The following is a 17,864-nucleotide window of genomic DNA, read 5'->3' on the forward strand; positions in this document are numbered from 1 at the left end:
TATCATCCACATGGCCTGATAAGTTGCCATGGTTCACAAGTATCGCCATTTATTTTTATTAACAGTTTCACTATTATTTTAATTAATGAAGTTTTTTAATCTATATGTCACTCCCTTCTTATAGAGGGATCATTTGTATGCAGGCTAATGTAAATTTTGATAAGATCATAAAGTACTTTGAGAAACTGCAACAAAAATTTCATTCTAATTATAAAAGGTACAATTAACCTGTGGAATTGAAACCTTTAAGATAGATACTCAGCACAGTAAATTTTATAGCTTGTGTTTCACTGATATATTATATCTTCCTTTAAACACTACAAAAATTGACTTTCAAATTATCTTTCTAATTCTTCTGTATATCAGTCATAATATCATCAATGGCTACATGATTACACTGTTAAGCTACATGATTTTTGTTGTCAGCTTGATTTTTCTGTCGATATAGCTTTCAGTTTACCAGAAGTTGGGACAAATTGACATAACTAATTGCTACTAATATTTCTTGAGCATCAGAGGTCAAAGAGAAACTTTTTTTTTTTTTTTTTTTTCTTATTCATTCTACAGCATTAACATAATATTATTTAGCATTTAGAAAATTTCACTTTTACTTTTCTAGTATTTCTTTGAAGTAAATCAATAATAGCAGAAAGGAGAAATGGGATGGAGTAGATTCTATATAGAACTCTTGTAAAATTTGTATATATAGAAATAACTACAAAAGTTTTTTCTTTTGTAGTTTGTTCTTAAGCCACAAGAATCGGAAAAAACTTCTCTCTTCTACTGTAATTCCTACTTAAAAAAAAAAAAAAAAAAGTTTCTGATTATATGCTATAAATGCAAATTTAAATATATCAAAATTCAGTATTATCTTAAGCAGATTTGAGAGAAGATTAATTCTCCAAACTTTAACAAATTTGCAACAAAAAACGAAATTGGAGAACAGAGCTTAAAGTTTATGTTTTAAAGATGAACTTAAAGCTCTGATTTTATTTATTTCAGAAAACTACATGCTGTTTATGATTAATACAGAAATAAACAGTAGTATTCTAACTGACCCATAAGTGCTTGGCCTTGCATTGCAAAACATGTGTTCATTGCAGTGTATCTCTAATCATCTCCACATAGGCATAGTATTATCAGATGTCACAACAAAGGTTATACTGTTTTTCAATTACCTCTTCATTTTGAAAGTTTTATTTCTATTTCTTATGTATTCTTCTTCTTAAGATCTTCTGAAAGCTTCTTCTTCAATTATTGCTCTTGAAAACAAATCATTGAGCTGCATCAATGCATTTTATATCAAATAAGTTTTGGAATGTGTATTGGAATATTGCTTCAAATGGAATTAAATTACAGCAACTAAAAATTGACTTGAAGTATACCAAATACTACTCGATCATAGAATTTTTGTTTGGTTTGAATATTATCTGGTAAATTGTCTATTCACGAAAAAAATTACATCTTGGTCAGTCTTAACTTGGAGAAATACTTTTTCTGTATCAATTATAAATGTAATATGATTGATATTTCAAGTATAAAGTATGGTTTTTAATTTCAAGTGTAAAGTTTGAGAGATTTCAGTTTTAGTCTGGGATGTAAAAAATTGTTTAGTGAAAGAGCATGAGGAGAATGTGAAGAATAAAAAATAATCATGAATTTTCGTGTATCTTTGTGATTTCAAATTCCAAGATGATGTATGGAAGCATAAAAACAATCTTTAATTCCATTGTACCCTTAGCCTTTCAAATTGCAGTATGATGCAGTAAATAATAACTAGGCTTTTGGCCTACATATTTGTGTTCATTTACTGCAATCCCAGCTACAAATCCCAGCTTAAAGAATTCTTCTATTACAGATTTATAAACTGCATACCTAGAAGAAATTTTATAAAATTTTGGTATTAATAAATCAGGTCTTTTCTAAACTTCTTATAATTATGTATTAATTATGATTATGTTTCCAAGGAAGTTGTACTTAATAATGACCTTCTTTAAAAGTTAAAGTTAATTCAAAACTTCTTACATAAGAGCTTGTTATTCAAAAGTGGAAAACTTAAGAAATCATTTTGGATTCCTAAAAGCCTTTTAACTGAGTGAACGTTATCATTAAAATATTTCGAAGAACACCCTTTAAAACTCAAGGAATGATGTTTCATTTCATGAACGGGGCAGTGTAAGTGGACTTTGAATTGACCATTCTATCAGGATATCTAATAATGTCACTGATTAAAATTAGCCTTTATGTTTTAGAAGAAACTATTTACTAAAACTAATCTGATCTGAATTTTGATGAAATATCAATCGTATGATTGTTACATTACCATCTTCATAATTAGATAATCTAATGTATTCAAAGATTAAATCTGTTTATATAGGTTTCTGACCAGGAATTTCTGTTAAAGCATCACAAACTACTGGTTATTCTAATGCATTAGTGGTCAAACATTTGTTTTAATTTTCAATGCTTTGCAACGGAAATTAAGCCCTACATTTTCTGTGTTACACAGAAGTATTACCAAAGATGTGCAGATTTATTTTCTGTTTACCTACCACAAGCAAATTCAGAGTTTTAATATTTTTTCTGGAATAATTGTATGCTGACTTCCCAAATGAACTAAACAGCAAAATTTTAACACCTGTACAAGACAAACAAAGGCTTGTTCTCCCCCCAATTTTTTTTTTCTGTCATTACCGATGTTTTCTGAGTTACCAACAGATTTAACCTGTTCACATAAAGAATTATTTAAACTGGATAAACCATTTTAGCCCAGAAGGGCTGTTAATTTCATTTTGTGTTGTTTTACTATAAATGTTGGTTCACTTTTCAAGTTGTTGCTACCAAATATTAGAGCCCTGTATTATATTTAAAGAAATTAAGTGATGAAAAATCTGCATAAATCTATGTATGTTTCTCGCATTGTGATAAAACAACGGTACCTAGAGCTATAAAATTTTGAATATACACTTCCACCTAAATATTGGCATCTGGAAGCCCAAATTTGGAATTTATTTTATTACCTATTTCATATTTTGTAAAGCTGAATGAATTTTTTATTAACAAACTCAACGATTTCAAAGAGAGCAATGGCAACACTGTACGGGGGGGGGATATTATCTCCAACGTGCAAGACTGTGTATTGGAAATTCTAAAGGATATAATAATTAAAAATTTTTTTTTTTGTTGTACTGCTATTGAACTGAATTTTATGGTTTAAGTGCGAAGAACATGATATGTAATAAATATAGCTAACGCACAAAACGTTAAAAAAATGCCCCTGAGGGCATAATGTAAAATCTGGTTCTTAAATCAAACAATGAATCGCTGACTTCAACAAATGCTTCTTTTATCAGGCAGCTTTTTTCTGCATTTTTTATGGCATACATTATATTCAGCATTTACTCTGCATAATTTTCTACTATGCAATTTTTTATAGCATGAGAAACATGCCAGTTCTTTTAAAAATGTCCTTCTTTTGTGTTGTGTTGAATTTATTACAATTATTTGACAAATCATCCATTACCTCATCACTTACACACGCACACACAAAAAAAGGGAGGGGAATAGTTGTATTTAAGGAAGCAATTGCTGAAGGATATTTAGATTTTTTTAGAACATTTTGTTATAATGTGAACATTTTTTAATTTTGTTTACTAATATAAATACATTTAGTGTCTGTGTCTTTTTAATAATTACTGTCTTAATTCATTGTTTTAGTTAAAAGTAGTGTATCTATACCTTTCTTCATGTTCTTTCTTTAAAAAGTGTAATAAATCTGTTCTTTGGTATCATGCAATCAGTTAAAATGTGAAGTGAAAGCAACTGGATTTACTTTAATTAGAATAGGAAAAAGTGATGTACCATAATTGTTTGGTTAATTTCTCAACATCATTTGAAGATATATTATTGAAAACAGTACAGTAAAAGCCTGATTATTCAATATTCAACTAACCAGACTATTTAGAAATTTAAAAACATCCTCACTTTCCCTAAAAAAAGGAAGCAAATAAGAGGCTTGTAAAGCATCAAACAATGTGATTTCATATCAATAATGGATAAGCATCACTTTACTACACAATCATAACATATTCTTCACTGTAATTGTATTGGTGAATCAGATAATGCAGGATTGCAACAGAAACATTACTAAAAAAAACAAGTACTTACTTAATTGTTTACTGTTATTGAAAGCGGACAGATATTGGGCCATTGCAAGAAGGTTTTGTTTGGTTTGTTTAATTATGGCAAAGCATGCAAGGGCTATCTGCCTAAGGGAAGGGATGTCTTTGTTAAGGTCTTTCTAAGAGAAACTGTCTTGTATGAACGTTGCACATGGAGGGGGAAAAAAAACCCATGAAAATGCCCATGCAACCAGCTTGTTTGCCTAGAGTTAAACGTAGGTCAAAGTGCCAGTGTTCAGCACCTTTACAGCTCTGCCGCTGGTATGCCTTGTAGAGGAGCATTCTGTCATTTTTAAGCTTAACAACTCCTCCTCACCTTCATGGAAAGTTTGGACTCTTGCTTTCCTTTCTGTAACTTATTTATTGACTGTACCTTCCATTTAAGATATTACTCAGAAAGTTGATACTAAGAGGACTAAATTATCATATGATGTTAATTTAGAACAAAAGTTATTTAAAAATTTTTATCAAGAATATTGCTTGAATTTTTTTAAAAATACTGTCAAAGAAACTAGGACATCAAAGTACTCTAGTTACATTACTATTATTTCTAAATCCTTCTTGTGATCTGACATGCATTGTGTTATGTAAAGCATTTGTAACAGCCAAATCATTTTAGACCAGAAATTTCTTCTTCCATTCATCTGACTCTTCTACCATGAAGTGCACTTTGTATACACTCAACTATCCTGAATTTTCACTTTCTATTTCCCGAGTCCATGCCTGGATTACTCTGTCCAGTCATTTCCCGAGTTTTCCAAATGGTCAGGCTTTTACTGCAATTTCAGCCTGGCCCAGAAATATGGCTGTTTGTGTAATTAATTCGTTAGTCGATCCATCAATGACCACTATTATATCTTTTTTTTGTATACCTATTGAAACTTTTTCATAAGTTGAGAAAAAACAGTGCTTAATTCTGCTGTTTCTAGAGATAAATGATAGATACATTTGATGATCTTGATACAATTTTAACATCACTTTATTAACATAATTAGTCAGTGTTTATTATGTCAGTCAGCTTTATTAATATAATAATTTAGTGTTAGTTATAAAGTGTGCACTTTATTAACATAGTTAATCAGTGTTAGATCAGTGATCTTGACAACAATTTATTATTATAACACCTTTCAACAACAAGGCTTCAGAAAGCATTTTGTGTAATTAAGCTTAAAGTCTTCATTACTGTAGTCCTGTGTGCAGAAATAATAAACATTTTGAAGACGTGGTAGCTTAACGTTTTCGCAATGGCGCACCTTTGTTTAAGACGCTCGTGCGGGACGGAAGAGAATCGAAGGCAGTCACCATACAAGACGGAGATTTCGCATCGCTAAGCCTAATTTTATAACAAAAATCAGAAAAACTAAAGTTTCGCTTCTAGAATCGTAATTTTTGGTATCATTTTAGATTATTACTTGAGGTCTTATATATGTTCAAATTAGTCCTTAAAACATTTTTTTCTTTATTTTACATGAAAATATACTTCAAAAATTGCTTATCTTCTAAAATAATTTTCGGAAGCGCTATTCAAATTATTTCAAAGTTTTAATTGATAAAAATCCATAAATAAAGTTTAAAATTAATAAAAAGAACACAATAAAGACTATTTACAATAAGAAGTAAAAAAATTTTAAATGAAAACGAGTGTGGTAAATCTCGAAGCACAGAGAAGTATCACTTTGTAACTCTTAGAAAAAGTATCACTTTTTAACTCTTTAGAAAATGAATCAGTAGTCTCATTTGCATTAGTAAATGGTTCACTAACCATACTAGGGTATTCTTCCTCTGATAAATAGTGCCTTCCTGCCATAATAGACTGGAGGTGAGGCTTTCCTAAATAAAAAAAGAAGGAACGAAAATATATCTGAAGGCAATGCAAAACGTAAAAAAACTCCGCACAGTAACCCTAAAAGACCAAACGTAGTAGAGGAAAAAAATAGAATAAAAAAAGGAATTGGGTATAAATCAAATACGAGAATGTTTTCATTAGCACGCAGCAATTTAAAGAGCCCACCTATGTTTATGCTTTCCCTGCGCCCCCACCCTCGAATAGCTGATGAGTAAAATACCAAAGTCAAGCAGAATATATCAAACTGAAGGTCAGAAACTTAAAACTGTGTTCATTTCAAAAGTAATGGACACAGGATGCCATCTAGTGGCCTTCAGAAAAATGTTCCACCTTAAAATGCGTATACGCATCACCCGTCCTCTGAATGCGATCTTTACTGATGCGTGGATGGGACGCCCGGCTGTAAGAGGCGTTCTTAGGGAATGCGTATTTGGGACGCCCGTCCTGAAAGGGTTAAGCACCAGCTAATAACGGGTGGTATCAATTCATAGCAAAAATAGAAATACTTAAAAAGTTTCTTGTTTAAAATTTACTTAGCTACTACTAATGCTAGACCTCGCATTAAAGGGGGGATGTTATTTAGAGGCTTGATAATAAGCTCAAAAAGCATTCATGTGTTTGTTTCAATATACTGATGTTGCTTAAGCTATTTATTTTTTTAAGGGCTAAATGAAGGAACTCATGATTAAGAAATAAATTTCTGAAAAATAATTTAAAGAAATTAGGATCTAAAAATTTCAAGTTAGTAAACACTGTAATACACATACCAGTTATCTTTGAAATATTTGTTTTAATAGAATGCACATTTAAAAAAAAATTTAGAAAATCAAAGCTACAAGAAATAATTTAGATATTTTATGTTCACTTTTAAGTAAAATAAAGGCTGGCTGAAAAAGAATTTGTTTTAAAAGTTGTGCTTCTTTCTGCATTTATTTTTTGACTATAAAATGGTATAAACAAACAAACAAAATAAAATTTAAATGAATTATATTACCATTTAAATAAAATTAAAAATATAAATTAAATTATAACAAATTTAACAAACACGTATAAAAATAAAAAAAGCAAATTTAAAGCAAAAAAAAAAAAAAGATTTAATTCTTGAACTAATCTACAATATCATTTAAATTCAGAAGCATAAGCAAATCAAGTGCAAAACCAATCCATGAAAATAAATTCACTAATTTAGCAAATAAAAATTAATCCAAACAATTTTTTTTTTTAATGCATTAGTGAATGACTGTTGAGCAGGCAGGAGACAGACTTATCAAGGGGAAGTTGCCTCCAAACCTAACTCTCCAATCATTCAATTCGTGTTTTGTCATTCATGCAGGCAAGGGTAAAAGTCAAAACCAAAAGTAAAAAGTGAAGAATGTCCAAAGAGAAATACCAATAAAGTGGTACCTTTAGAAATTAGCATTTAAGAATTAAAGTTCTAAAAGGAAAATACTAATGAAGTCTTTTGAGAAACAAGCAAGTAAAGTCAAGTATTAAATTAAAATAAAAAAAAAAAACTAATTTTTTATAAAAAATAATCTAGAAACTAATGTATTTTAGAAACCCTTGTCTACAGAAACCTTCCCGACACGAATATGCATATCAATAAAAAAGAATTAGACATAATCCATATAAATCAATAAGAAACAAAAAGAACTAATTCACAATTTTTAAAAAACAAATATATACTTAAAAATATAATTTCATATCTAGAAAATACTTAAATACTACATAAAAAATTTTAAAAAATACTTAAATCAAGTTTTTATTGATATGCATATTCGTGTCGGGGAGGTTTCTGTAGACAAGGGTTTCTAAAATACAGTAGTTTCTAGATTATTTTTTATAAAAAATTAGTTTTTTAAAAAATTTAATTTTTTTAAAAAAAGTTTAATTTACCACTTGACTTTATTTGCTTGTTTCTCAAAAGACTCCATTAGTATTTTCCTTTTAGAACTTTAATTCTTAAATGCTAATTTCTAAGGTTACCACTTTATTGGTATTTCTTTTTGGACATTCTTCACTTTTTACTTTTGGTTTTGACTTTTACCCTTGCCTGCATGAATGACGAAACACGAATTGAATGATTGGAGGGTTAGGTTTGGAGGCAACTTTCCCTTAATAAGTCTGTCTCCTGCCTGCTCAACAGTCATTCACTAATGCATTAAAAAAAAAAAAAATGTTTGGATTAATTTTTATTTGCTAAATTAGTGAATTTATTTTCATGGATTGGTTTTGCACTTGATTTGCTTATGCTTCTGAATTTAAATGATATTGTAGTTTAGTTCGAGAATGAAATCTTTTATATGTTTACTTTTTTTTTTTTTTTGCTTTAAATTTGCTTTTCTTTCTCTCTTTTTTTTTTTTTTTTTTTTTTTTTTTTTTAATTTTATTTTGGCTTTAAATTTGCTTTTTTTACTTTTATACGTGTTTGTTAAATTTCTTATAATTTAATTTGTTTTAATTTAAATTTTAAATTTAAATTTCATTCCTTGCAGCAATGGCACAAAGAATTATTTAATTAAATTTGTTTTTAAATTAAAATTAAATTAAATTTTTTCTTATGAAACAAATTTAAAATATACATATAAATAGGCTTCCAGTCTGTTATTAACACATAAAATGCCACACTAACAAATATCTATAATGGGGGGGGGGAGTTGTAATTAAATATTATAATAGTCAACATGTAGAATTTACTGTAATAACATTTTTTATCTGCTGTCTATAAAAATTGATAATAATAGTGAGGGAAAATATTTGTCACAGATAGCCAGCCCATCAGTGTGATTAGTGTAGATAAGTCATTGACAATTTTATTTTGGTACAGTATGTTGCATCAGTCACATTTAACACGGTAGTCATGAAAAAAGTGGTGGACAAATATATTTTAAGTTAAAACGCATGTGTATTATCAACCATATGCAAGTCCCACTGACTTGGTCAAATCAAACATTCCCAGTGATTTGGTAAACCATTAATCACATGTTCCCAACATTAGCAGTATATATGTTAAAGAAATTAAAAAAAAACTTTAAATGATTGTTAAAGAAGTAAATTTTGGGCAAAAAGAAGAAATAATTGGCATCAGATTCATTAGATTTTATTTATATTGCAGACTAGTATAAACAAGAGATTTAGTTATTAGAATAATTTTATTTATTATACTCATATAAAATAACATATATTATAAAACATTATTAAGAAGTTTAAGTAAAATTACCTTTTTAATAAATTAACTTCCACTGTTTTGAGTGGCACATTTTTATGATACTAAAAGTCGAAAGATTGTAAACATTATCTTGAAGATGAACAAAAGACCTCATACATCATCAGTTGGCAACGAAATTTTTTGTCTGGGATATAATTTTAAGTGAAAACAATGACAATTCTTCAGGCTGTTAAAAAAAAAGCTATGCAAATAGCCTCTTTTCCCCCAATGTTTCATTAAGTGTATGCTGTAGTTTATTTATTGAAGTATATTTTCTTTTTCTAGTTGATGTTAGTTTTTATTTGGCGGATAATCTGCAGACAGAAGTATCATGGATTCCCAACAAGCATTACTCTGGTGTTTATGGTCTTATGAAACTGGTATTACCCAGAGCATTGCCAGATACTTTAGAAAAGGTATTTAATATTTGTGATATTGCATATGAATTTGGTATTTACATTTCTTCAAACTCATGCGTAAATAAATTTCTTATTGTTTTTAAATGATAATTATCAGTGTTACCTTCCTTTTAATAGGTTATTGTTTTAGATACTGATGTCACTTTTGCAACTGATATTGCGGAATTATGGCGGATCTTTAGGAAACTTTCTACAAAACAGGTGAAAACTGATTTGACTATTCGATTTAATAAAAGTATAAAAACAGAAAGTCATACTTATATCAACAATGAGTATTATTTACACAATTGTACAAGAGATGATCAAATGAAAAGGTACGAAACGACACGGTGGGTACAAATGTAGACTTTATTCAAAATATACACCATAGACCTGAGCACAATGATCCCACTGATGAACAAGCCACAGGATTCCTTGTTCCCAGAATTCCTGTGGCCGTGATGAGACCCAGTCCTTCACAGCATCCTTGAGTATGTCGTCCGAGTTTATCTTTCAGGTGTTTCTTCAGTGGACCAAACACATGGAAATTGCAGGGTGACATGTGCGGCCAGTTCCATGTGTGTGACTCTGGAGACGTGTGGACGTGCGTTATCATGGAGCAGAACCACACCCTCCGTGAGCAGCCCCGGTCTTTTGTTCTTAATGGACCTGCGTAGGCATCGGAGTGTCTCACAGTACACATCGAAGTTAATTGTGCTTGAAGAATTCCACAAGTAGCGGACCTTGAACGTCGAAAAAGACGGTGAGCAACACATTGCCTGCTGACGGCACAACTTTGAACCTTTTAGGGGGAGGTGACAACGCATGCTGTCCCGCTTTGTCTCTGGCTCCTAGTGATGGCACCAGGTCTCATCACCTATGACGATCCGCTCCATGAAAGTGGGGTCTTCCTGATACCGAAACAGATGTTGCAGTTCCTTTTGCTGGTTGGTGAGCTGCTTCGGAACCCAAGTGGCACACACCTTTCGATATCGCTACTTGTCGTGAACAATTGTCCGTACGGTTCCATAGCTGACATCCACCTTCACCGTCAGCATTCGCAATGTGACATGCTGATCACTTCTCACTAGGTCATTCACCTTGTCGATGAGTTCGCTCGTGATGATAGTGTTTGCCTGGCCTGGTCTCGGGTCATCACCCACACTGTCACGGCCTGCACGAAAACGGGCACTCAATTTTCTGACAGACTTGTCAGAGACACATTTCTTCTCGTAAACTGTCACCATATGGCGATGAATAGCTGCCGATTTCTCACCTTCTGCTGTCAGAAATCGGATAATACCTTGCTGATCTTCAGTCATCACATTTTGCAACGCGAACACCATCCTGTCCTCATACGGACTGCCACGTCATTTGGATGACACTTTTGATAAGAGCCTCTGCTCTCTCCTGCATATGCGGGCGCCCGCGCATGCTCCGATCCCAGTCAGGGACTCCATTTGCATCCTGAGATGTTCGCTACGTTCGTTCGTTCGCTACGTTCTCCCATGGCGGAATATGCAAATATTTAACTGTTACGTTTTTACGTCGTTTCATACCTTTTCATTTGATCACCCCTTGTATATTAAATTATAATGTGGCATATTATTGTCATAAAAATATCTGATTACTTTTTTTTTTTTTTTTAAAGAAAGTAGCTATGTGGTATTTAAATCATGTAAAAAGCTTTTGGACTAAAAGGACCTTGTTGTAAAACAAAGCTGGAAAATAGGTCTAGAGTTTAATGAGAAAAGATTTGAATTATCATAATCAATTTAAATATTTGTTTTCTGGTTTGTTATTTATTCATTTTTACTTTTTAAAGTGCATTTTATATCTTAAATTATATAGTAATATTCATAGATATTAAAAATGTAGAATTATCTGTCATAAGACAAAGTAATAGTTTTGGAAAGTTCTAAATATTAGTCGTTATTGTGCTTAATTGGTTAGAATTTGTTTGAGTTGGCATCCTGTTCCATAAATATCTTTGTCATAGTGAGATTTAATAATTTTTTTGTCTTTGTAATAAGTGATAGGAATCTCTTTATTTTTTAGATATTTGGAATTATAATTCCAAATCATTAATGTCCTAAAAATTATTTTTACACACTTTATACATACAGTCATTAATGATCAGACACCCATCACAGTATAAACATTAATCAGCTTTATGTCATCAGTATGCGTCATAATTTATTAAAATCACTGGGAACTCAATAACAGACTTACATACTGGCTATTGCTACTAAAATGAACACAGCACGCAAAATTGATAAAACTCAGCATTATATGTTTATTGGTGCCCACTGATTCAGTCATTTCATCCATGAGATTTAAAGGTCCTGTGGGGGAAGAGTTAGTGATGTTGCTTTGGAATGAAAACCTAATGGAAACTCTAAAATGGACAAATCAGAATCATTTAATGCATTTGATGTATGTGAAGTCAAACTGGTAGGCTTCATAAGAAAACTGTGGTTACTCACTTTCAAATTGCTTTGGGAAACAATCCCAACAAGCCACTTGGTGAGATTTTGCAATTAAATTCCATGGGTAAGCTGTAGCCATTGATCACTGCATGGAATACTACCTTTTCACTCTAAAGTAGTCGACTAACATCCTGTGGAGTAATGAATCATTGTCCATGTTTAATGGAGTTGTCATAGCATGTGAAGATCTGATGGACATAAGTGATTGCCAAGGGAATGCTGCTTACCAGAATCTTAACGTTCCACTATGAAGTCTGATGGACAAGATGACTTGTTTTTCTTAACCTAGTCTCACCTGTTATTTTTTATGTCCAGAACATTGCATTAAAGTACTGTGAAGCGTTACTGGATTTTCTATTCTGCTTAATCTATTGCAAGAGCTTAGAACCAGTCCCCTTCTTTTCATTTCCTTATGCGAAGTAAGGAGGTATTGTAATCGTGAAATTTTTTAGTATCGTATTTCAATGAAAATATCCATTTTGATCACTCTCAAATCCATTTGAAAAATATTTTTTTTTTCCTTGGCATCTGTGTGTTAGAGATGGGCAAAGCCACTCCTTAAGGGATCAGATAGGAACCGTTCACTCACTGAAGTGAATCAGTTCTTTTTATTGATTCATCATTAACTGACAGTGACCTTGATGAATGCACTCAGAGCAAGTGGGGTTCAAGAGCAGTTTGCAAAGAAGAGGGAAAAGCAGAAAGAATCGAACAAGGAATAGGATCGGTGGAATCAAACAAACTGCTCACTTGCTGAACTGATTTCTTTCAACTGTACTTTTGATATTCCCTAAAACACCCTTCTAGATAGACTTACCAATAAAATTCTGGGATTAAAAATTGCTAAAAAAGTTTAAAAATAATGAAAACTAAATTCACTTTCGTTAAAGATATTATTTTATTACTACAATTGATATTTTGTTGCTGCCACAAAGAACAGAGTAAAAATAAATTATTAGGTGAAGGCAGATCCCAAAGAACAGGAAAATGTCATCTGCAATACTGTCATTTTCTTTCTTTCTCTTTTTTAATCTAATTTGACAAAATGATACCAAATATCACTCCAGGTTCTTCTATATGTTAGGCTTGAAATTTTGTTCTGCAACCTTGAAAAAGTACATTAGATGGAAAAATTTGTGTTTATAAATATATACTAATTCTAAAGAATATTAAAGAGAAATTCATAGAGTTTGACTACAAGAAGTTAGTAAAATAAGTAAATAAATAAAAATGTAATTAATTTTTATATAAATGTTATAATATTATTATATAAAAAAAGAAGTACCTAATATACATATGCTGACTCAAAACGAAATCTCTCAGAATCCCATCATTGAATCGGCACACTGGGCACTCATCAAACCTTGGGTGTTGGAGACCATGAGAGGATGAGGCTACAAAGACTGTAACACTGTGTTTATGGCCGTCATGCTACTGGTCGATGCTACTACCATCTGGGACAGCGTAGGCTGCTCTTTCTGGCAGCCTACGCTGTCCTAGATGGTAAACTGGAAAATGTAAAAAAACTGGAAATGTATGAAATATCCCAGATGGTAGGAAACTGAGTTTGATTTATTACCTCCTCAGAGCTGTTACTGTCATAATACGTAGGCTATTCAGAAGTAAGGAATGTTTCCATCTGATGTCGCTAGGCATGCTCCGATCACATATATTTTGATGTCTGCATGCTCAGCATCTCAGTTGGCATCCAGCCATCACAACGAGAACATTTCCACGTTGCCCATTTTTTTTATATTCAAATTTAAGATGTGGGCTGTAATTGAAAATCCCGTCAGTTGTGAGGTGCGGTCTGTGATACGGTTTTCGTTGGCAAAAAACCTAAAACCTATTTAATTTATCGGCAAGTGTGGAAAGTGTACAGAAACAACGTAATGAATGAAAGTTCAATCTGGAAATGGTGCATTCTGTTTAAAGATGGCCGAACGAACGTTCACGATGAAGAGAAGAGTGGACACCCTAGCATTGTGACTGACGAACTGGTTGCTAAAGTTGATGAAAAGATTCGTGAAAAACTGCCGTTTCGCAGTAATGGAGCTTTTGTCTAGTTTTGCACAAGTTTCACAGACTTTGTTGTTTGAAATTGTCAGACAAAAGCTAGGCTACCACAAATTTTGTGCAAGATGGGTGCCAAATTGCTTACAGACCACCATAAAGGTCAGCGAATTGGGGGCACCTTTGACGTTTCTGGAGGCCTGTGACAGACATGGTGATTCATTACTGGATTGAATCGTAACTGGTGATGAGACGTGGGTGAGACACGTGAATTGCGAGACAAAATTACAGTCCATGCTGTGGGGTCATACAAGTTCACCCAAAAGACCAAGAAAATGTTTGCAAACCTTGTCACCAAAGAAGATTATGGCGACTGTGTTTTGGGATAGGCAAGGTGTGCTTCTGATTGATTTTCTCAAACGTAGTGCCACAATAAACTCAGCAGTACTGCCAAACTTTGCGTAACCTTAGGAGAGCAGTTTAAAACAAGTGCTGAGGAAAGTTGATGTCCAAAATTTTATTTTTGCACGACAATGCCCGACCTCACACGGCAAACCGCACTCAAGAACTCCTTAATTCATTGAAATGGGAGGTTTTTCCTCATCCGCCCTATAGTCCCGATCTTGCACTTCGTGATTTTCACTTGTTTCCAAGAATGAAGAACTGGCTAGCAACACAGTGCTTTGACGACGACAAGGAGCTGCGGGTGTGCGTCACTGAGTGGCTGAGATCGCAGGTGGCAGAATTCTATGACGAAGGAATTTCAAAGCTTGTCCACTGCTATGATAAATGCCTCAATTTGTTTGGTGACTATGTAGAAAAATAGAATTTTAGTCGCTCTTTCTGATGCATATAATATTTTTTTTTTCTTATATTTAGTTTCTTTTTAATTCCCAAACATTCCTTACTTTTTGAATATCCCTCATATAATACTAAGCCAGTGTATGCAACTGAGGGGGGGGATTTATGGGCACTATTGGAAAGAGGGGGTTGATTTGAATGCCTAGCTTAGCACCAGACCACTTATTGGCAGTATAGTAGAATTATTAATTTATATTTTATATTAGTACTAAGCAATAATTTTGTATCTTTCCCATTTTAATTAAATTACATCTAATTCTTATGTAACTTTTACAGGCAATAGGACTTGTTGAGAATCAGAGTGATTGGTACTTGGGCAAGCTATGGAAGAATCACAGACCGTGGCCAGCCTTGGTAAATTTATTTAAATTAGTTGTTAAAATTATTTCCCTCTATACAGTCAAAAGTCGTTAATTCGGACACCCATAATCCGGAATGATCTATAATCCGGACCTCAAAGCTACAAACTTTCTGCGCATGCGTCGCATTGACGCATGCGCGTAAGACCTTTACCGCTGCGAATTTGCATGTGTGCGTGCACAAAATACGTTTACGAATGCACGTTTAATGTATAATGGACGAGATAAGCTAAGCTAAAATTATCTAATTATCTATTTCAGTTAATGTTGCAGATTGCGTTGTTCCTTAATCTTCGAATTGGATCCGGATTATTATTTTTTGCAGACTGTTAGAGCAATTTTATAAAAGTAAGCTTGAACTTTCGATTATGTCAAATAGAATTTCCGATATATATTTACTAATATGTAAAGGATATACAAAGCGAAAGTATCTTTCGGAGTCCATTAAACAAAAGGTGGAATTGCTGCAAAAAATGGATAAAGGCATATCCTTTGTTTATCTAAACTTTAACGTTTGTTTATCTAAACTTTAACGTTTGTTTATCTAAACTTTGTTTATCTTTAACGCGGTGGCAGCGTGCATTGAATTGGAAGTTGATCTGTCAGCACTATCCTTATCTTAAGGGCAGATGTTTTTATTTCATTTGGCTTATAATTGCTTACTCAATGTAGTATTTCATCTTGTCTTTGATATGATTTAAATCAAATGCCTGGTCATTATAATTCGCTGTCATTATAATTCGCTTCGGATAGCGAAGAAAGTAACAGAGGTTATTGAAAACGAAAAAATTTCGATTGACAAATTAGTTGACAAATTAGTCGGTATTCTCGACACAGCAATTATAGGACTTGAACAGTGGAACTTTGTAACTGAACAAGAAATTATGTCTGTTTATAGAATTAAAGAGAATGTATTATAACATAAAAAACGAAGCAACTTAAACAACTTACATTGAAAGAAATGTTTAATAAAGTAAACAAATAAATAATAAGCTTTTTTTTTTTGTAAATTTTGATACCCTTTAGATCATAATTGTTCTTTATTTCGTAAATTACGGTTTCATATTTTTAATTTTATAATTTCTGCATGCCATTTTACCAGATTTAAACTGATGATCTATAATCCGGAAAAATCGATAATCCGGAATCGCCGAAGTCCCGACGAGTCCGGATTAACGACTTTTGACTGTATTAATAGATTTATTATATTATGTAATTAAGTACTGGATTTAAAAGTTTATATCTAAATTTGAAGTAAAATTACTTCTGTGCTTATGAATGATTTATTCTTATATATTTTTAAATACCGAGTTCGTAAAAAATGCAAAGTTCAGAATAGTACTTCAGATTTGTGCATTTATGTGTGCTGAACAAATTTCTGTGATAAAATTTATCATCAGAGTCTGCATGTTATACCTTTTCTGAGCATTTTCTGTTCCTTCCTTTTTTCTTCCTCTTTCCTGTCATGTTACATTTTTATGTAAGTAAGTGACATTTTAGTAGAAGTAAGTTGCCAGATATCAACTTGTTCTTTTCTTATTCAGTTAGTACTGCTATGTACTTTTGTGAAGCCCTGCTCAGCAAATGAATCTAGCATGTTAAAGCTTCCATGTTTAAGACTGCTTAAAAGCACATTTTGGTTTCAAGCATTTTTCGTTCTCTAACTCCCCAATATATATATGTATATATTGATGATCTATATGGATTGACTAGTTAAGAACTGCCTGTCCTCCCACTGTTAGGAAGATGGAAATTTAAAAAAAAAATTAAAGGGCTTTCTAACTAACTATTATAGTGAAGTGATCAGCATATTGTTATGGTAATCTGGAGAATGGTTTCATTTCCCAGCAAGAACTTAATGGATTTTTCTGGTAATTCCTCCTTCAAAACTCCTGTTTAATTTAGTAACTAATGTATTTGCAACTAAATCACAATTTTAGCTTATGTTTAGCCATATAGATATGCTATGAAGTTGACCATGTTTTCAGTTTTATTTAGGTTAGGTTAGAGTAGGTGTGTGTTAGATCTCAAATGTATCATGCTATACTGAAGTGACTATTTAGAAATTTTACTGTTTGGAATGTAATTCTTTTACTGAACTGAGTATCTTAAAATATTGTTTGCAGATGTATATGACAATATAATAGTTCACAGGAAATTTTTCAAAACCTTTTTTTTTTTTTTTTTTTTTTCTTTACTTTTTTAAATCTAATGTTGGATTTTTTACATATGTCCTTGTTTAATGATCAAACTAATAATTGCCAAAATTCAGCTTTTGCCCCATCAGATAGATAGCTTGGAAACTAATCTTTCAAATGGAATTTATTCAGAACCTCTAGTTTAAATTATTGATTTTTGATAATTTTTCCAAAAAATGATTGATTGGTTTCTTACAATTGTTAGCAGTAATTTGGATGCTGCTGCTGATGCTGAATTTTTAATCAAAATTTATTGATGTTTGATTGAATGAAGTGTAATCTTATTGTTTAGATTGAAAGATCGTGATAGA

At 32.0% G+C, this 17,864-nt stretch overlaps 1 protein-coding gene across 2 annotated transcripts in view; it reads left to right on the forward strand.

The window, feature by feature from the left end:
• LOC118181003 (xylosyl- and glucuronyltransferase LARGE1-like) overlaps nt 1-17,864 on the forward strand; it is a 160,896-nt gene that overhangs the window by 89,922 nt on the left and 53,110 nt on the right. For both annotated transcript variants that reach the window (XM_035350079.2, XM_035350081.2), the window contains exons 7-9: nt 9,521-9,651; nt 9,772-9,855; nt 15,273-15,350. In XM_035350079.2, coding sequence (XP_035205970.1) covers nt 9,521-9,651; nt 9,772-9,855; nt 15,273-15,350 — 293 coding nt within the window. The remainder of the gene's footprint in view (nt 1-9,520; nt 9,652-9,771; nt 9,856-15,272; nt 15,351-17,864) is intronic.

This window comes from Stegodyphus dumicola, chromosome 1, assembly GCF_044657685.1.
Source record: "Stegodyphus dumicola isolate Sdum_Otavi_A_Nest chromosome 1, ASM4465768v1".
In the NCBI taxonomy this organism is placed as follows: domain Eukaryota; kingdom Metazoa; phylum Arthropoda; class Arachnida; order Araneae; family Eresidae; genus Stegodyphus; species Stegodyphus dumicola.